Source organism: Scleropages formosus, chromosome 23 (assembly GCF_900964775.1).
Source record: "Scleropages formosus chromosome 23, fSclFor1.1, whole genome shotgun sequence".
Lineage (NCBI taxonomy): Eukaryota > Metazoa > Chordata > Actinopteri > Osteoglossiformes > Osteoglossidae > Scleropages > Scleropages formosus.
Window position 1 is genome coordinate 20,053,242 of NC_041828.1, and position 20,367 is coordinate 20,073,608.

A 20,367-nucleotide genomic window follows, 5' to 3' on the forward strand; every position below is an offset into this window, starting at 1 on the left:
TTCGTTTCCGCAGGCAGTTTGTGCCGCTCCACCGGTCCCCTCAAGCCCATGCTGCTTTAATGACACTGAGATGCAATTTATTAAGGCTGAGGATGCACTGCGGACGTCTCAGGTGGCATACAAGAGCTCAACATGAACGCGTAACGACATAGTGTGGAGGATGACGAGCTCGAGGGTGACAGGACTCTTCGAGGAGGACTTCTGGTACTCAGCAGTGAAAAGGCAAGTGCCTCACAATACAATGGGGACTGAAGAGAAGGCGGTTCCACAAGACCGGGCGTATTGGCAACAGCCTGTCCGTCCAGTTCAGCATCACCAGCTCACTCTGTCAAGGGGATGCAGCCGATTTTGTAAAAGCCTGTTTCATGACATTGTTTAGGTCACTTTAATCTAGTCACAAAGGCCTTCAGCTGAGGACTTCAGATCACGGTGGCCACGTGCTTTTCTTTTCCGACAGTTTCAGTTTCCGGGTGACACAGATCAAGGCAAGCCTATCGTGGGCATCACTAAACCTCATTTCTCCACGAATTGATTAAAAAGCCATAACGAGAATCATCATGGAGAATGATTTGTGTTTCAGCATTCCTGCCTGAAGAAAGAAACCGCTGAGTTAAAACACTTTGTCCAAAGACCGGTATCAATTTTCGGTCCGCTGCCAAGTTCCGCTGGCTGTTGAACCCCGGCTCACGTGACTCGATACATTGGGGGGAGCGGTTAATTGTTGACAGGGCTGGATTTGTGTTTGACTGTGACGTTACGTCACGTAGGCAGTGGGCGCGTCTTACGCTCCGACATCAGCGGGTTTGCAGCTCGCGCCGTAGCGCGTGCTAGTCAGTAGAGCGCATCTTATGCGCAACTCTGAGATACGGAGCGCTGCAGTCGTACGGGGAGACGCTCCAGGAAGTCTAGCGCCTATAGTTTCCCTTGTGAAGAAGAAGAAGCGCGAATGAAAACATCCGTAAAGTGGCTCGCGTGAGAGCGGTTGCTGCTTAACTGCCGGAGCTCAACAAGTCCGTGCGCTCGACGCTTATCTGGCAGTCCGCTGATTGTTGGCCTCACTCGGAGCCGCTTTTCCGGTTCTCGTTTTCTTCCGCTGACACACACTGGCACAGTCGGTTATGTAAGGTTTTGTTTATTCTTTGTATAACGTGTTTATCAGGTCCTCGTGTCCCCATGCCTTAAACGTAACACGGAGCGTCTGGTACCGGGGACATTAGTGCGAGCCGATTTGCCCTGCTGCTGGGTGTCTGGTAACTCAATTATGGGGACTAAGCAGAGCATCCCTGCCGGAGCCGGCCGGACCCGAGCCTACTCTAATTCGGACACGCCTTCGAGCGCCTTCACAAGCCCCAGCGGCAACGGCAGGACCGCGGCGGTGGCCGTGAGATTCCCCGCGCAGGGCCCAGCACAGCAGGTTACCTCGAGACCCCGAGCCGCGGGGGCGAGCGGAGCGGGTGCGAGCGGCGCAGGGACAGCGTCGACAGCGCCGTCGGACGGCAACGAATCAGAACACCCCCATGGAGAAAGGGGTGTGTCACACGAGGCGCCCCGTCTCCTGATTGGCTCTCTACCTTCCCGTTTTCCTCCTCACCTCTTTGAAGGTAAGAAATGGCGACACGAAAGAGTTCACACTTAAACGCGGAAAGGACTGTTGTACCTCAAAAGTGTATCCAGTGTGGTCTTACTGGTTTGTGTGTTTGACATCACCTTTCTGCACTCCTCGTGTCGGGAAAAACATAAAAATGCGTGAAATATATATTACGTGTTACCGTTATTTTTCATTTTTTTCGTTTATTCTTCAGTTGTCCCCACGTATGAACACTAGACTAGTAGTGTTGGAGGAGCTGTGGCTGTGCAGTGTGTGTAGGGTCAGGTTGATAACTCGTGTTTGAATGTCAATGTGACATGAGCTTTTAGTATGTTTAGGGAAGTGGTGTTCGGCGTCACCAAGTTGGCCGTTGAACCCGCGTTCAGGAGGCCACGATTTCACAAGTGCCCTTCGAGCGGAATTCCTTCCCACATCACTTAATCAATAAAACTTTGCTTAGGTTACAGCACAGACAGAGAGAGAGAGCAGCTGTTTGTGGTGCAAGTGGGTGGCATGTGAGTTTCCCTCGGGGGAGGGCAGCAGTCAGCCCTCAGCGTGGGTTTAATCATTAATTCGTGATAAAAGATTCCAGTTTACAGGTAGTTCTGGAATTCTATCCTGCCTCAGAGAGGATCTCGACGTGGAGTCGGTGTCCAGAGGTGCCACCAGGAGCAAAATGGAATCGAGCAGGCGGCCGTTCCCTCGGGGCGCTTCAGTTGGTCTAAATGCAGCTGTGTGTGAAGCCTTGGCCTTTTCCGCTGTCTCCTTCGTGTACCATCAGGAGCTGAAATCGCTGCCCATAAGTGCAGAATCTCGAATCACTGCCTATGTTTGCTGTTCTCAGTAATTACCTCACTCTGATGCTTTTATTACATTGTTTTCTCTTGCAGGTCAACAAAGGGTTCAGCAGAAACAATGCACTATCTGGGATTTGACCTGTTTAAGCAATGGTGTTACCCTCCACACATACATATTACTACTATTTGTTCTGCATTTCCTTCTACCATTTATTTTTCATAGTGTTTTATATTCTATGTGTTGCATCACACTTGAGTTTCATCAGTTGTGTGATGATGATAAAGGTGAATTGCATTAAACTCCAGCAGGGGGTTGGGTCACATTGACACCAGTGTTGACAAAGAAATCAATTGTGTGTGTGTGTGTGTGTGTGTGTGTGTGTGTGTGTGTGTGTGAGAGAAGTCTTCCAGTCACTGATCTGCTGTTTCATAACATCAGCAGGGTTCATATGACCTTCATGTGTGGTGTCTTTCCACACCGAAGGAAAGGACCTACCCACTAGTCGGCTACACTCTCGTTGTATGTCTGTACTTTGTGTGTCTCAACACAAAGAACAGAAATAAAGCAGATGAGTATGTCATTTTTGGGAAGCTGTTGTGATATCAGGGGCACCCAGGAGCTGAAAGGAATGCTTTATACATTGTAAGGGCTGCTTTTCAAAGTGCTGCCTGCAGTGCAGCTTTTTTTGTTTAACCATGAAAACTTGTAAAATTGTCATGTATTTAGTAAATGGATGTGAATAGTGCCACCAGTAAAATGTTCAGCATTTTTTGTAAATGCCACACTGACAATTTGTCCCATTGGAATTTCAAAAAATGGAAAGTTCATAATTTGTAGGTGGAAAGTTTTGTGTTTAAAATACATGTAAGTTGTTCAGTGTCAGTTATGTGTAAATGTAGCTGTAAAAAGAGATGTTAAGTAATATTACATTGATTCTTTCAAGTTGTCAGTCTTGATTTGGGAAGTGGTGGTTATTTCTGCAAGATACTGAGTAAGCGCAGGTGCTAAGGGCTTTTGCTTTTGGAAGGTATTGGGTTTAGATTGGCATAATTTTAAAAGATGCAATGGATTAATTTAACAGTTTGAAATATTTGCCATCTATGTCAATTTGTGTTGGCGCTGTTTCTGCTCTACTTAAACAAACCTTAAGGCTATTTGGCATTCAAGGTCACACTGACTGAGACGTCATGTGTTATCTCAGGTTTTCCATTCCACTAATGTAAGGAGCCAGTCTCCTCTACTGCTTGCCTTCTCTTTTTCTGTTCCTTTTCTGTTTGACTGTCTCACTGCTTTAATTTAGCTCCGTTAATTTTGTAGTATAATTCTCACCAAGGGGATACAATACATAATAGCAGTAATTATGGCTAATGTAGGCAGCTGAAGATAAGGGGGGAAGCTCCTACTACAAAGAAGGGGAGAAACTTAGACCGCTGGGGGTCTAAGTCGCTGCTCCCCCCATAGCTCTACTGTGCTGATTAGAAAATCATCTCGTTTGCATTCATTTTTAGAGCGATATGCTTAAGGTTATCAGCAGGCCTCCTACCTGCCCTTTTTTTTTTTAAGCAACCCCCCACCCTTAGAAAGCCAAGCAAAAGAATAGCATCCATGGTGCGGTAATGCTTCATGTGAGACGTAAGCACTTTTGACGTGTGTTCTGAAAAAAAGTGCAGCTGGTTGGTTGCGGCAGCACTTTTCACCACATGCTCACACCTTGCCTGTGAGTGTTGCCACATTGTTATGGAAAATGTCATGGGGCCACGAACCGTCTGCTGTAACGTATCCTGTCCTGTTGGAAAACCACAGCGTTGTCTTTTTGGGTTATGAGCAGAACACACTGGATGTCTGTCTGTACTTACCTGTAACGCCAAAGGAACCTTTTTCACCAAATCATAATCGGGTAAAAAGTACATAACAAACGTCCGTCTATTTATTCATGAGCTACATAGCCTCTTGTCCAGGGCAGTGCCATGGTGGTCCGGAGGCCGTCCCAGGAAGCGAGGGCATCATATCCCACATTACTGTGAAATTTATTTTAAATTCAAATAACTTTACCATTAATGTTTTTTTTTTTTTAAATCTCCAAACTCCTATTCAATCCTAGTTTCCAGCATATTCATCATAAAATATACACAATATGTATAACGGCTACAGTGTTTTGTAACATATTAGACAATATTGATGTAGGTATAGATGATTTATCATGTAAACAGATAACGTAGATGTACGGTACTGAAATACAGTACTGTAAATTTATTTTAACAGTTTCTTTTCTCTAGCTGACTTTAGTGTAAGAATACAGCATATAATACATATAACATACAAAATGTGTTAATTGACTTTTTATGTTATCGGTAAGGTTTCCGCTCAACAGTAGGCTATTAGTAGTCAAGTCAAAAGTTATACGCATATTTTTGACTGTGCGGGGGGGTCGACACCCCTAACCTCCCCCCTATTGTTCAAGCGTCAACTGTATTACCAATCCTTAAAAACACAAGATGTGAGCTGCGAATACTGGGGAAGCTAGTTGATTGAAGTTGGTGCTACGCTCCTCTTTTCCTGTTTCAGTGCATTTTACTGTCAACTGATGGCTGGAGGTGGAAATACGGATTTTATTTGCGCTCAACACACAATGATTTTAGAAAACAGAATGGTGTAGAAAATGCATTTAAGAATAAAATAGAAAATGTTAGGGAATTCTTGAGGATTGAGAACTGAAGCGATCCAAATGCTAAGAGTCAATGTTTCTCCGTCATTACCGATGCCCTTCTAAGGAAACTTTCTTTTTCTGGTGTATCTGGAAAATTCCCTCCACTTCAGAACTTGGTCAAGTGTATGTGGGTGTGAGGTGGGGGGAGGGGGAGGAAGTGTGCTTGTGCAGCAAGGTTACTTTGTAGAATGTGATTAAACTGAAATGTACTTTAACACAAGGTGACTCCAAATGTTCACTGGTTTCACTTTTTTTCCTTTTATGAGATTTTGCTGCAGATTCTCACTGCATTTTGGACATGACACCTAAACAAGCAATGATTGATCAGCAGTGGCAGCTTTATTGGTGTGTGGCAGGAGTGTTAGGTGTTCCCATTTCCTTTTGGGTTGTGTTCTTCAACAAAGTGGAACTCTGGTATAATTTTTGTGAAACTTGTCTGCGGTCATCAGTACATGGTCACCTGATGGTTCAGTCACATTGACCTTGGGCAGTGATCAGGTGGCCTGGTTTGACTGGTCCTGGTCAAACAGGTGCAGGATTAAAGTCAGGGGTCTGGTGCAGAAGCGGTTAAAGTGAAAGCAAACATTTATCTCATCCGGGCAGTTATAAATGGGTTTGTGTTAACTTCCTGTTTTTTCTTCTTCCTCATGTAGTTTCTTTCTCAAGCTGTATACAGGCAGTGAGCAATCCAGCATTCTGGGGAAATACTGTACGGCATTGTGGGTGATCTTCTGGTGTCCCTTGTCTTTGCCATTCAGTCCTTGCAAATGTTCGAAGTGCATTGGATGAGGGTCCGGTGTGCGACTCCCAGATCCTCGGAGGGCGACCAGCCCTCCGTTTCTGTTCTTGTCTTTGTGAAGAGCAGGCAACGGCTGACTGAGCTGGTTCTTCAGTGTTCATTCCAAACACACATCTTGCCTTTATTTACAGTTTACAGAAAGTTTGTCTTTGTTATTTTGACCAGTATGAGCTGCTCCAGGGGGTTTTGTGGCTGTTTTTCTTCCATCATGTTGTAGGTGATGCAATAACATTCAGCTTTCTGGTCCCTGTGGACCTGCTGACCAGGTCCTGTCCCAGTTAACACAGACAAGTTACTTGCTTTGACCTGATGCATGTCTGTATGTATTTTCCTTTAGTGCCTTTAAGACCAAGCCGGGGTGGGGCGGGGCTTATATCACGATGCCATTGAGGTCAAACAAAGCCAGTGAAGAACCTCAACACCTGAACAGAAACCAGGACTTATGGGAATTTGTGCAGCTCCTGAGAGTGGCAATGTGCAGCTGCTAATGTGTGTAAAGTGCTTTGCAGTGAGTTAAGCTGGTTTTTCAAAATATTTTTAAACATTTTGAAGCAGCAGATAGTTCATTGCTTTGCAGTAGAAAGCCCCAGGTTTGAATCCCAGCTCCTGTAATTGTACCCTTGAGTAAAGTACTTACCTTGAATGATACACTAAAAATTACATTGCTCTGTTTGTTACTTCATTTAGCAGACACTTTTCACCCAGCTCTGTAAATGGGTGATGTAAATTGTAAGTCGTTTGAGTGCAAGGCACTTTGGAGAGAAAGCATCAACAAAACAAATAATGATAATGAGTTAGTCCCTTGAGCTTCACTGACATGTGCCAGTGGTGCAAACTTCTGTTCTCATCTTGGTGAATCTTCTTTCTCACAAAGCTCATTGACTCAATAGATTTTCTAGGAAATCACTTTCTACTTTTTTTTTCTTCTTTTAAATATTAGTTCCTCTCAGTATGTAGGTGTAATGCTGTAACTTAACAGCATTTGATTGTGTTCCACAAAGGCAATTACCTGTGTGTTTATATTTCTAATTTTTCCTTGGCGTTGAGATCAGGTGTCACTGTCCAGAAAAACCGATATGGTTCCTGCTTATACCAGTTAAGGTCACATGACTGAACATATGATCACAGAAACATACCTCTGTCTGTCTGAAAGGTTTATTGTATGGTGCTGATTTTTGGATATTATTTTTCTGGGAGACCAGTGTTCTTACTATAAAGTGACTGACATCTCTTAAACTTCCATAGTGACAAGCTTTGGCAATAAAGCTTTATGTTGAAACAAAAGGATTTTTAGTAATGGAATTTTCTTTTTATACTGGCATCATGTTAACTTCCTGTTGGAGATTTTCATATTTTACCTGGCCTGATTCCAGCATTGTGTTCATAGGAAAACGGACCAGTTCCCATTGAACAGTGCAGCATTTGGCCAAACCTCATTTTGTCACATAGCAAGATGATCATTATCAGTATGGTTGCTGGGCCAGAACTATGACCTGTTCAGATGCTGAAAGCTCTGTTGTGGAAACTATGCCAACGTTGTCGGCCAACATTTTAAAGTTAATTTTGTACAAAAGGAGGGTTTTGATTCTTTTGGCAGGTCTATCAGATAGATGTTTGTGTTGGGTCTGAAACTTTGTTGAAGCACACCTGCCTTGTAATGTGTAACGCCATAAACTGACCTGGTGAACGTATGATGTTGGCGTGCCATGGCTGCAGGCTGAACTCTGCTCATACACTTTATGGGGATGTCAGAAATGATCCCGTAGACTGCGTCTAAATGTGCTGGTGTTTGGCCTTTTTCAGCTAGAACTGTGTTTATACAAGACCATGGAACTAGAATATAAATTGCAGCCTTTTCAGTCTTACTGTCCTGAAATGCTTTGAAACTGAATAACAGGTGGAAGGCAGCTCCAGAACACATGCTCTCTATCAAGGCCATTGTTCAGCAAAGTTAATAAAGCTGTGTGCTGTTTCACAATGACAAGGTCTTACTTCGTTTGAATCCCCTGTGTTGTGGACAGTTTTGCAGTGAAAGTAGTAAGAGCTCTAGGTGATGGCATCCAGGATGGAAATGTTAAGTTGTTCATGACACCGATTATCGGTCTTTGAATTTAGAATTGTACCAGATAAAGCACTGCTCTGATTCTGAGGCTCTGGCACATGCCACATAATGGTCAATTTCTTTACTGTTTCAGGCAAATCAGAATACATAGGAGGAATGGGCAGATGCTGGCACTTGTAGCCCAGAGGCATTTATTTTTTTCCCTCTTTTGATGGGGTTTTTGACTTCCTCTTCTCAGTTGCCAGTTTGCTCATGTACTCTTTGCAAACCTTAATTTTTGTCTCTTGCCCTTTGCATCACTGCTGTAACCCTTGAGCTCAGTTGCCCAGTGCTCTGGGTCACTGAGAAGAGTTTTATTAAAAACCTGAATTCAAAGAACTTCTGCCAACACTCATTTCAGGATGACCTCTACAGTGGGCATCCATGATTTATTCCATTACTGTTTAATCCATAAGGAAAGGGAGGCTAGAAACTCAATTTCACCAAATTTGAGTCTCAGTATTGCAGTAATGTTATGCATGTACCAGCCACAACAGTGTTTCTGAACCACATGATTAAATTTAAATTTGATTGCCAACATGTGTTCTCACGTGCTCATCAGAGTTGATGTCAAATAATTTTGTCATTTGGCTGGCAGATGCTGTTGTCAATAATTATGACACAGAAAATATGGATGTGCAAAGCAGACCAAGTGCAGGTAATGGAAATGGATGGAGCTTTTTTGCTGGCTGTTCTGAGGGCAGCAGGCTGGGCTCTCTGTGGAAGTGTCTTCTGCACTATAGTGGGTGAACAAGTAGGAGAAAATGGCGACTGCTGAACTGGACAAATTGACCGACGTTCACATCTGTGGCAGATGCTGGGCCTTGGTCAGTTCAACATGCGTTTTGATCTGTAAACTATAATGGTACACAAATGTGTAAACTTGGTGTTTGTTCAGAGTGAGGGAGACAGTACTGTTTAGTGTAGTGCTGCAGGGCTCTCTACTAGGGCCCCAATTCATTTACATATAGATACTTAACATTTATTGGTGTACGGTTTTGTGCTTGTATTCAGAACCCTATGCAGTTTGAAATGACATATAGGGCTATGAAGTCTACAGTCAATTTTCAGTTTTTTACTAATTCTGAAGGCCTGAAAATAATCAAATGCCAAACTTTAGAGAATTGTGAATACAAGCTGTAGAACTACAAAGTTGTTTAGTGGTCTTGAGGAAAGGTCAGAATAAAAAGTATTTCTAGCCCTGAAAATAACCAGTGTAGCGGAAAGGGAAGCGGTGCAGCTAGCTGATGGTGGTTAGTGTGTTTGTTACCTTTCCTAGTGGTCTTTAATATTATCCATCCTCTGAGTAAAGCAGTGGAAAGCCTTAGGAAAAGCTGATGGTGTTTCTATCGTTTTTTATTTTTTAATATATTGCCCTGAAACAACTTGTCACAAGTGGATTCTTTATCCTTTGTTGCTGTAGGCTAAATAAATTTTGTGTGTGTGTGTACACCAAGCCAATCTGTCCCGAAACTGGCAAGACTTGATCTGATCGTAAGCATGCCATAAATAATGTTAGGGCTTGTTTGTCCAGTAATAGTCTCAGTAATGTTCCTCTTTTGGAGGTTTGAAGTTACGGTTATGACAAAAACAACATTTGGAAAAAATGTAGTTGAGGCTGTGTGAGCAGAGAGATGTCAAAGTAACAGTCCACTGGACTCTGAGACAGACACAGGGTCCAGCTCTACTTTGCTCCATAAGTAAATATATGCAAGGAGTGTCTTCATATACTACATATTCTGTATGTTTAACACACTAGGAAGATATCTTAATTAACAGAATGGCTGTATCTTTCCCTTTCTCACACAGAACTAAGGATCATGTACTATAATGAACAGCTCACGCAATAATGCATTTTAGAGTCACTTAATTCCAGAACATTCATTGTCGATGCTTTGGACCAAAAGGTGGGCCAGCAGCCTTCGGTTCTTTCCCAAAGACAGGCTGCACAATCCACAGGGCTTCATTCTTATGTTTTGTATAATCGTCACAGTGATGGGATCCTTGCATTGACTTTTAACTGAAAGATCTCTAAAGCTTGGACTCAGACATTGTAAAATGACTCTCCCCCTTTCCTTCCACAGGTTTCAAGTGTCCAGTGTGTTCCAAGTTTGTCCCCCCAGATGAGACGGATTTTCACCTGGTGATGTGCTTAACCAAGCCACAGATCACCTATAACGGTAGTGGATCATATTGATCTTCTTTACAGGGAGGGGGGTGTGGCTGCTTTGTGAATATGAGCCCCTGAGGGCTTCTGCAAAACCAGTGTCAGATTCAGCGGATGACGTCTGCTTTGGTTATACATTTTCACCAAGCTACAAAGGTAATGCATTCCTGAAAAACTGTTTGTAAGGTGAATTATCATCACTTAGACTTCTGTTCCAATGGTAAATATTTGTGTTCCCGAGCACCAAAACTGACACCCTTTTTATACCAAAATATCTCTACTTCCCAATGAAGTGGACAGTTCACTAGGTAACATTAGTGATCATTACATAACACTAATACATTTCTTCATTAATGATTCTATACTGTCTACCTGTACTTGTTAAGCTCTTTTGTAGCTATGACCTGTATACTAAACACGCACGAACATACATACGGTATATTACTGTTTATATATTCAATGTATTAATTCATATGAATTCAGTCATTGAAGTTCAGGCAGTGTCTTACAGCACCTGCGCTGTGCAACAGGGCATGGGTTCAGTGTCTGCTCAGTGTATGTAGAGTTGGCATGTTCTCCATGTGTTTGTGTGGATTTCCTCGCACTGCCCCAGTGTCAGTATGTCGCATGCAGGACAGTAATAGACACTTTCAACTGCTTGTGCTGCAGGCCCTCGTGATAACATAATGGTTGGTGAACTGAACTCTGGACCTTCGATTGTTGTAACATTAAACGATTGGTTAAACTTTACTTGTGCCAAAGCGGAACATCTTGCTGATACAGACGAAAGAGGATTCTGAGCACGGTGAGAGTACTGCATTGTGGGACTGGACAGAGTGCTCCAGACACTTAACATTTGTTACTCGGATGTCCTTCACTGGCTTTATCACCAGAAGTGAACAGTGCTGAAACTTCCTTTTTTATTTTGATTGCATTCTTACACTGTTTAAACGAGAATAATTTACTGTCACGGAACTGAGGTGAAAAGCTGCATAACTGAGCAAATCTGAATTAGAAGACCAGGTGCTCCTGCAAAAGTGTTGTTGGCATCAAAGGATGACGTTTGCTTCGATTTATACACTGGGTGTTTTGAAACCGGAATGTTTGTCTTACAAATAGTTCCCCCCCCCCCCCCCCCCCAATTGTATTTTCTTCACCTGTCTGTTTTCACAGACCTGTGAGCTATGGAGCAGTTCACCTGCAGTTCCACATCTAAGTTCCACACCCTTAGTTGGCAGCAAAATGTGCACAAACAGAAGAGCAATGTGGGATTGGACAAATTCTACTTGCCCACACACTGTTTACAGCTCCTGTCTGCTGGTTGAGTGTTGGTGATCAGCAGCAAGATGAGGAGTGAAGCATTGCACATGCTAATGGGATGAATCAGTCAGCAGTTTGCTTTGTTGAGATTTTTTTCAGCCATAAGTTAATTTTACTGTACAGTTAATTAAAACAAGTCATGTAGCAAGTGGTTTTACATTCTTATTGACTGTATATATAATACAAGTGGAAAGTGGCCAAACATTTGACGAATTTTGCGTAATTGAGTTTGCAGCAAATTTTTCATTGTCTATTTATCTGAGATTTACTGAACCTATCCATGAATAAACTGAAGTATTTGTGTATTAAGCTTTTACTGATTGTGACAAAGGAGGCTGAATTTAAAAACAAACTGAGTTATGAAAAGGCTTCTAGTTCTGATGTGTTCTGGAGAACCCAGTGCTAAACTGATTACGTAAATTCTTGATGTTTTTCCTGGTGCGCTGGAAGGTTAAACAATTGGTCTGCAGATTTGCATCCAGCTAAGGAGCAGATGGTACATTTGGGGAAAAACAGTTGCCAGGGAAATGAAAATTGTGCTAAATACTGTTTTGCTTTCACATGAACAAAGTCAGGAGGCCGTTTCAGGTATTAGTTTTGCTGCACACTCCCACACACTCTTACAGTACTCTAGTTCTTAAAGGGAGCGTGTTCTGTCAAACAACCCAGCAGTGTCCTGTGAGCTAACTGTTTGGTGCCAATTGTCTCTTCAGAGGATGTTCTGACGAAAGATGCGGACGAGTGTGCCATTTGCCTGGAGGAGCTCCTGCAGGGGGACACTATCGCTCGCCTACCTTGCCTCTGCATTTACCACAAGGGGTAAGGATAGTGTGGCTGACACCAGCAATAGTGTCATTTTGAATGTGTGACCTTTCTGTCGATCATTCAGTTACTGGACCACCTGACCCTGTCTGCAAACCTATTATATTTGGTCACAACCATTAACTGTGGGGGCAGGCGAGCTGTGTGATTAATGGCCATGTGTACCTAATAAAGTGGTCAGTGTGTGTACTAAAATCTCTATCCTTTGCCAAGGATAACCGATTTGAACCGCATGGTTTTATTTGTAAAAACTAGCAAAGCTCTTAATTGTGTACAAAATTTCATGCTGACATGTTAAGGTTTTCTGCTTTAAGCTTTAGCTATGACAAAAACAAACACAAATATAAACTTTGTTTCAGATCACTAAAGAGACTGAGACCCCAGCTCTCTGATGCAATAAGACCAACACATCTTCCTTAAATTCTGAGCTGAAGAAATAAAATATACTGTTACATTTTTTTCTCCATGAGTGGGGGAAAAAAACTACACTCAGTTCAGATAATATACTGTAACAAGCAGCCCAAAGTTTAATTTGACCCTTGTTTTCATCACTGGATTTCTCCAAAATTTATAAGGAGAATTCATCTTTGCCATTTTAACTCTTGTGTGCTAAAGAGCAATAGAATTAATATGTGCAACAGTAGGTGGCGTAGTAGTTGGAGCAACCAATTTGCCTTCAAAGGACCCCGGTTCGAATCGCTCCTCCTACTATAGTACCCCTGATCAAGACACTTTTTGTGAATTGGTACAGTAACAATTACCCCTGATGTGTAAATGGGTAAATTAATGTAAGTATCTTAACACTAAGTTTCTTTGGGGGGAAAAATGTTAGAGCAACAAAGACATAAGAAAAATCCCTGTTTTCCTAGTGACCATGCAGGTGTGCTCATCCTCGACTCTCCTCTTGCAGGTGTATTGATGAGTGGTTTGAGGTGAACAGGTCCTGCCCAGAACATCCCTCTGATTGAATGCTGTTCTGTAAGCACAGGTACGTTGATCTAGTTGAAATTCAGCCATGTATCTACTGCTCTGTTGCTTTACTAAGACAACTGTAGCCATAAATAATATTCAAGGCAGTGGAATTTCTCACTGGTTCTATTCACCTGGAAGCAGCTGAACATGGCAGCTTTTCTTTTGGTATTTCTCCCTATGCCTAGGTTTCTATTTTCCTCTTTGGGGATGGCAGAATATTTCAGCACCAGCACAGCAGCTCAGATTATGTTTGAAAATGTCTTTCCTGAGGAGGACGCAAGTTGTCTATGAACCCAAAGAGAACTGTGCCATTCAGATGTGCCAAAAGAAATTAAACAGTCTTCAGGGAGTAACCTTTGCATCCTTCAGACTGATGAGGCTGTGGCCATTTCCCTTGTTCAGGTGAGGTCTGTTGGTGTTGGGTTTCACATGTTGCTTATAGAAAGCGTAGACCCAACTTTGCAGTACCGTAGTAAATCGGGAAGTACTGCATGAAGACCTCCTTGTTCTGCTGCATCACTGGCTCAACGTGATTTCCAGTGCGCTGTACTGTGGACAGTTGTTGAACTTCATCTCTACAATATGCCACTCTTCCCGCTGTGCAGCTCTACAGGACAAAGCTGTGCTGTTGGACATGTGCTTTGCCAGTGCCTTCCCGGTGCACTCTCAGATCTCATGTCTGAGTAAAGTCTGCACCGCTTTATAGCATGGCTCAGGGACTTGCTGTGAGCTGTTGTGTGTGGGTTTTTTTTTTTTTTTTTTTTTTTTCCCTTTTTCCTCTCTCCCTCTCACATTACAAGAATTTTCTTGGTTAAAGTCCACAGCAGCGACATCATGTGGCGACCAAAAAGTCCAGTAGTTCTCTGAATGTGGACCATTAGCTACATCTGGGAACACGGGTGTCCATGTGGACCTTTTGCAACATGTACCGGTAGCTATTTAGGACACAACACATACCAGAGCCTTAATAAAACCAACAAGGTACAGTGGAAATTGCTTGTGTGCACAAATGCTTGTCAATGGCTGCCTCTATAGATTGAAGGGAAATGTTTTTCTAGTCTATAGTATTTTCAGTATCTGCCTCTGAGCTGTAATAGGTTAATGGGACAATGTGCAACTTTCAGTGATGTTTTAACAATGTTTAAAATTTAAAATGAGCCAAAATCTTTAATCAAATTAAGTTCCACCCATATCCTAATTACTTGAAACATGGTTTAAATTATAATGTTAAGTGTTGGAAGGTCTATTGTTCTCTCCAGAATTGCTGCTACTAAATGATCGTAATTAAACGTTCTGCACAGAATATGCAATAAATTTGTGAAAATTAGATTATAAAGGATACTGCAGGAAACCTGGACAGTTTGTGTTGTTGGTATAAAGTGGACACAGTGAGCTGGACAGCAGTGTGAGGAGGAGCAGCAGTAACACCAGGTATTTTCCTGAAGCTGGAGTGTTAACTGCTAAAACATCCAATAAGTAAGCTGCATTAGATCTGTATGCAAAGTTCATTGATAAAATCATTGTTCTATGTTTTCTGCTTTGTACACTTTACAACTGAGGCAATAAGACTTCAGTGCCCATACACATATGTACCTTGAAAATAAATGTAAACAAAACTCTGCTTTGTACTTTTGAGTTTTGTAAGCTTCAGTGCTGGAGTTCTGTCTGCAGCTTTGCCTGTTTCACTAACAAATTTCAGGTAGCCTTCCCCTTCTTTGAATCTCCTAAGTTATGTAAGCACACCTTGTTCTATAGATATTGGGGAGTAGATCCACTGATGGTGTTGTAGGCTATAACCAGCGTGTTAAACTTGATCGGGGCAGTTGTAAGAAACCCATAGAGATTTTGGGGGTGCATGGGAACACTTTGACAGGTCAAGCACGACTCCTGCGGTAGTGTTATGTATCACCTGGAGAGCTTTGATGGCAAAGGCCGGAATACCAGACAGGAGGAGTTGCAGTAGTCCGGGCAAGACATTACCTGGACCAGGAGCTGTGTAGAGTTTGTAGAGAAAGGTGGATCCTGTGGATGTTATTCAGGATGTATCTGCAAGACTGGATTATGACATCAGTGTGTTGAGGGAAGCAGAAACATGAGTCTGTTACTTCCTCTTAACCAATGAAATAGGTGACAAGTGAGTTGTCCAGTGTGATACAAGTTCTTCACAGGAGGATGGACATACCACCTGGAAGGTGAGGATCTCTCTCTAATCAGATGTATAAAATGCTGCTAGGAGGAGAATTTCTTGCTGAGATGTGCAAACTTATTTGGAATATTAATATACATTTGCATGACTCATTTTGCATATGAACAGTCACTCACTAGGTGCACAATAATAGTAGCATTTGACCTGAAAGTGCAGATGACTTCTTCCCATTGGCTGCCTCTACTACCCATCAAATCATATTTATAAATGTAAACCATTGCTCATTGGCTTTGTCCAAGGTGACTTAGTGCTAGATACACTATTACATTGACAGTGCTCTGCTATACAGATGGGCAACAGACTTAGCAGGTGGCATTGTGGTTAGCGCTACTTCTGGACTTGGTCACAGATTTGAATCCCACCTCCTGCTGTAGTTCTGGGGGAGATGTACTTGCCCTGAATTGAGGCAGTAAACTTGTATTATACAATGTAAATGATTGTCACTCTGGAGAAAAGCATCAGCTAACTGGGGGGGGAAAAATGTACAAGAAACTGTTCTTTAGGAACATGGATGAACATTCAACCATCACATACGCTGAACATGGACTTATTATACATCGCATCATGCAGGTTGCCTGCTGCCTCCCTCAGGCTTCCTTCACCGACCATTTGATGTCGTCTAAGAGTGAGGGTCCAGCATAGCCGTTGGTCTTCAGTGCCTCCAGGCTCTGGATGTATTCGGGAGGCAAGCAGTTCTGATGGGCTCCAAGGCACAGGACCTAATGACCCAATGAGCAAGAGCTCATCTGGATTTGTAGGCTGGCACCATTTTCAACAGACCTCCATGAGCAAAGGAAACTTCCTAAAGCATATGTCTGCCTGTTGCCATGGAAATAGGACACTGAGTTCAGCTACAGCATAAGGAGTTTCCAGCCTGTGGTTTCTGTCATGTGCTGGTGAAACTCAGTGACAGGCAGAATGGTAAAGGCACAAATGGACACAAAAGGTAAAAATCCTCCCAATAGCATCTGTAACCTGAGATCTGTAAGTTGAGCTTCAACATTTTATTGTACTGGACTGTTGCTGATACCAAAACTGCTTCATTTGAGATGCAAGTCACAAATCCCCTCATACTGTACTATGGAAATTATAAGGCTATGCTGGATGAACAATTAACATGTATGAATGTTTGTATAATGGGTGTTTTGTTTTCACCAATTTACTTTCATTTCTACATCTTTTGTGCATTTTTTTTGGCACCACTGGAACACTCACAATTTTGCTTGCTAGCTGTTTTAAATATTTTCAGTAAAATAAAATGGGGGGGGGGGGAGGTGACAGATGCACTCACAGACAAAAAAAGACGTCGCATACTAAATTCAGTCATCATTGTACAGGAGATGGAGCAGTCAGGTATTAGGTGTGAAGGGGACTCGACATAAGGAGGTGGATGGGATGGCTGTTGTAAGTTGCATATGTCCTATGTGGAGGAACACCTGTCATTAAAACTAGACTGATGTGTCTGGGCCACATCATCTTTGCTCTTACCTTTTTGTACGGAGGGGATGGAAGGCTGCACTCAAAAGTTTTCAGCTGGTATGTCCGACAGCGGAGCTGCCCTCCCTCCGTTTCCACGGATACCTCCAAGGGGCGGTATATGCCACTGGGGACGCCCTCCTGTCTGTCCATTCATACATACGCAAGGTCAAACAACTGTTCCAAAACTAACTCCCGTACACACAAATCCTGTCTGTGAATCTTAGTCTATTCGTATCACTCGTTGGCCTTAGCAACTAAACTACCATGAAAAATGGGGTACAAGCAGGGTGACTGTTAGTCTTCTTTTGTAAATAATGAGTAAAAGTTTCCAACTTACTCATCTAAAGAGGGAAGGTCGTCATTGCTAATTTTCCACACGACCCCCCACACGTGGGCTTCTTTGAGCTCTTCTATAGTTGCCACACCGCCATGCCACCTGCTGTTCCACTGCGCCCCCCAATGGCCGAATCTAAGGCTGTAATCCTGTGGCGAGAGACGAACTGCATAATACACACGGAGAAATTCCGCCATCTAGCGCCCGGAGACAGAACTGCAGGACAACGGTGAAACGAAGAAACAGAGTGAGGAGCACTGTAATGGCAACCGACCCCCCCCCCCCCCCCCCAGAAAAAACCAAAGCCATGCAAAAAATAAAACGTGTGTAGAAAACTGAAAAAAAACGGGCTGTCAATATTAAAAGCATAGGCTAAAAACCCAAAATCAATAAAAAAAAAAAAGGTAATTCGAACATATAGCTACAGCCTGGAGACGTCACACACCGATGACCGTGAGCTGTGTATTTACACACTGACATGCTTAGTGCTTGCTTATTATACGTTATTTCTGTGAAAAAAGGAGTTCCTAGGACTGGAGGATGTAGTAGCTCACGAGCTTCTGGCAACGAGAGGGGATTCCTCTAGCGCGCGGTAGGGGCGCCGGAGGCCCCGCCGCCCGCGTGCCGTAGCCTGACAGTACGATAGTAGTATCGTGAAGCGGTGGAGGACGCGCGCGCTGTTACCTGTAATTTGGCCGTGCAGTGGTACTCCGCCGAAGGGTTGAGGAGCCGCAGCCGCTCTCGTAGCAAGTTACTGCCGAAGGCGAAGTAAAGAAAGTGCCCCTCGGAGGACATGTCCGTTAACTCGTTAGTTTACACGCGAAAAATAAATACTAATTGTGATCTTCAGACAGATAAGGCAGCATAATAATTAATATTAATAACCAAGACGTCCAGTTTGAGGTGAATTTCTGACGCGGCCGGATTCTACGAAGACAAGGTAGCAGGTAAATATAGCCGTTCGCTAGTGCGGAGCAACCTGCAGCCTAGGCGAGGGGTCATAATCCCTGAGGGTAGGACCTGGGGGTAGGAAACGCGTGGAGGGAGGGATCAGAGCCCAGGGGAAGGGCTGGGGAACAGCCTCGTGGCGGGGCTCATTCCCCACTGCAGTTACTGTCTGAGGACAAAAAGATGTGTTTTTAGACGCGGGTTGCAGCGAAACTCATCGTAATAGCAGAAACTGAATTATTTCATAATTTTTACACCTTTTGGGAAGTTTTCTATATTTAGAAAACGGCTAGTAGCGTCATAAAAACGCGACGTGCCTGGAGATGATGGGGGGGCGCGCATCATGATACGGGTCAGGTGTCTCGAGCCCCTCGTGTGGGGTACAGAACAGCAGAACCGAACCGGGGGATCGGAGCGTCACACTTCGCTCGTGTTAATATTACGGTTAGTTGAAGCTTTCCTGAAAATCAGCTTACACTGATTTACCCTTTAAACAACTGGTTAATTTTTAATTTAAAACGTCAAGGTAAATACCGTGATCAAGCCTGGAGGTGGGACTGTACCTGTAACTTTCAGATCCAAAGACAGCAGCTCTAACTGCGCCACCTGCTACATAATCACACATATGACACACATTTTGAAATGGAAAATTACCAGGCTGTGTATGACACTTAGTGGTACCTTTAGTCACTGAGCAAAAGCATCAGAAAACCACTACGTGAAACATATTCATCCACCCAATTCCAGCTTGTCCTGAGCAGGGTCACAGTGAACTGGCGTATATGCAAGAAGAACTGGGTCCTGGGGTGGGTTTACACTCTGGAAGGGACCTCAGTCCACCACAGGGTGTACACACACGTAGAGAAAAAGGACAATTTAGAGTCATCAATCCATGTGAACCTCATTTCTTTGGACTGTGGGAGGAAACCCACAGAGACACAGGGTGAACATGCAAATTCCACACAGACTGAGCTAGGTTTGAACCCACGCTCTCATGCACCACTCAGGCACTGTGCTATAACAGTCCTTCCCACTGCACAACCCTAAAGATCTTTGCAATAAATAATAAACAGAAAGCATGTTCTGGTAAATCCTACTGAAATACCAACAGGGCTCCTTAGATGACCGCTGAAGACCGCTGCGCCGACATTTTTTTATCCAGAGCATCAAGAGCCCCGCAAGGACCCTCATCTTACAACCACAATTGGTACTAGATGGCTTGTTTTTTTTAAAAGTCCAAAGTCACATTTACCACATTGCCTCAATCAATAAAAGCTTAATAATTCTGATGTCTCCTTGATTTTTTTTTCACAGAATAGATGGTGTAAAAAAAAAAAATCAGATAAAGCAATTTATAAAGTCCTCTGTGAGATTGTCTTTATTCCATTTTTTACTCCTGTCCTGGGAACAAAATGTGCAAGGCATGGTTCAGCCATTAATTTTTAGCATTTTACAGACAATGGGGGCTGCAGTGGTGCAGAAGGTTTAGCCTGTGCCTGCTCTGGGGTTCAAGTCCCACTTGGGGTGGCTTGTGATGGACTGGTGTCCCATCCTGTGTGTCCCCTCCCCCTCTAGCCCTGTGCCCTATGCTGCCAGGTTAGGCTCCTACTTGCTGCAACCCCACTTGGGACAAGTGGTTTCAGTCAATGTGTGTGAGGTGATTGACAATGTTACATTTAAATCGGCTTCAAACCTCAGTCAGAAGTTTCCCTCATCTTATGAACATTCCTAGGAAATATCTCATGAGAAGAGTAGAGTTCCCATCCCAACAATGCATTGCTTCTCCTATCACATGTCTGTTGCAAAGAAAGCCTTACCTGTATTAATATTTGAAGTAATTGATCATTGACATACATATCATTAAGAAGTTGATTGAAGGGGGTGCGGTGGCGCAGTGGATTGGACCACAGTCCTGCTCTCCGGTGGGTCTGGGGTTTGAGCCCCGCTTGGGGTGCCTTGCGATGGACTGGCGTCCCGTCCTGGGTGTGTCCCCTCCCCCTCTGGCCTTACGCCCTGTGTTACCGGGTAGGCTCCAGTTCTCCGCAACCCCGTATGGGACAAGCGGTTCTGATGGTGTGTGTGTGTGTGGTTTTGATTGATTTACATTTATTCACTCAGCAGACATT

The 20,367-nt window shown here is 43.4% G+C and overlaps 2 protein-coding genes across 2 annotated transcripts; one reads left to right on the forward strand and one right to left on the reverse strand.

Moving 5' to 3' along the window:
* Positions 1 to 803: 803 nt before the first annotated feature.
* On the forward strand, positions 804 to 14,068 carry LOC108942481 (E3 ubiquitin-protein ligase znrf2-like). Its single transcript, XM_029248399.1, has 5 exons — positions 804 to 1,601; positions 10,078 to 10,173; positions 12,194 to 12,299; positions 13,213 to 13,290; positions 13,460 to 14,068. Exons 1-4 carry the CDS (start codon positions 1,262 to 1,264, stop codon positions 13,268 to 13,270), a joined length of 600 nt encoding a protein of 199 aa, XP_029104232.1. The 5' UTR covers positions 804 to 1,261; the 3' UTR covers positions 13,271 to 13,290; positions 13,460 to 14,068.
* ggcta (gamma-glutamylcyclotransferase a) lies at positions 14,019 to 18,643 on the reverse strand. Its single transcript, XM_018765933.2, has 4 exons — positions 17,978 to 18,643; positions 17,297 to 17,442; positions 16,969 to 17,101; positions 14,019 to 16,199 (listed from the first exon to the last, which is right to left on the reverse strand). The coding sequence occupies exons 1-4, from the start codon at positions 18,086 to 18,088 to the stop codon at positions 16,068 to 16,070; spliced, it is 522 nt and encodes a 173-aa protein (XP_018621449.1). The 5' UTR covers positions 18,089 to 18,643; the 3' UTR covers positions 14,019 to 16,067.
* Positions 18,644 to 20,367: the final 1,724 nt, after the last annotated feature.

Coding starts and splice junctions, on each gene's coding strand:
- ggcta (XM_018765933.2), bottom strand. CDS start 18,088: ATGTCCTCCGAGGGGCACTTTCTTTACTTCGCCTTCGGCAGTAACTTG. Junction 17,443..17,977: donor ACTGCACGGCCAAATTACAG/GTAACAGCGCGC, acceptor CTCTCGCCACAG/GATTACAGCCTTAGATTCGG. Junction 16,200..16,968: donor CATCCCCTCCGTACAAAAAG/GTAAGAGCAAAG, acceptor TTGGGTCATTAG/GTCCTGTGCCTTGGAGCCCA.
- LOC108942481 (XM_029248399.1), top strand. CDS start 1,262: ATGGGGACTAAGCAGAGCATCCCTGCCGGAGCCGGCCGGACCCGAGCC. Junction 10,174..12,193: donor GCCACAGATCACCTATAACG/GTAGTGGATCAT, acceptor TTGTCTCTTCAG/AGGATGTTCTGACGAAAGAT. Junction 12,300..13,212: donor CTCTGCATTTACCACAAGGG/GTAAGGATAGTG, acceptor CTCCTCTTGCAG/GTGTATTGATGAGTGGTTTG.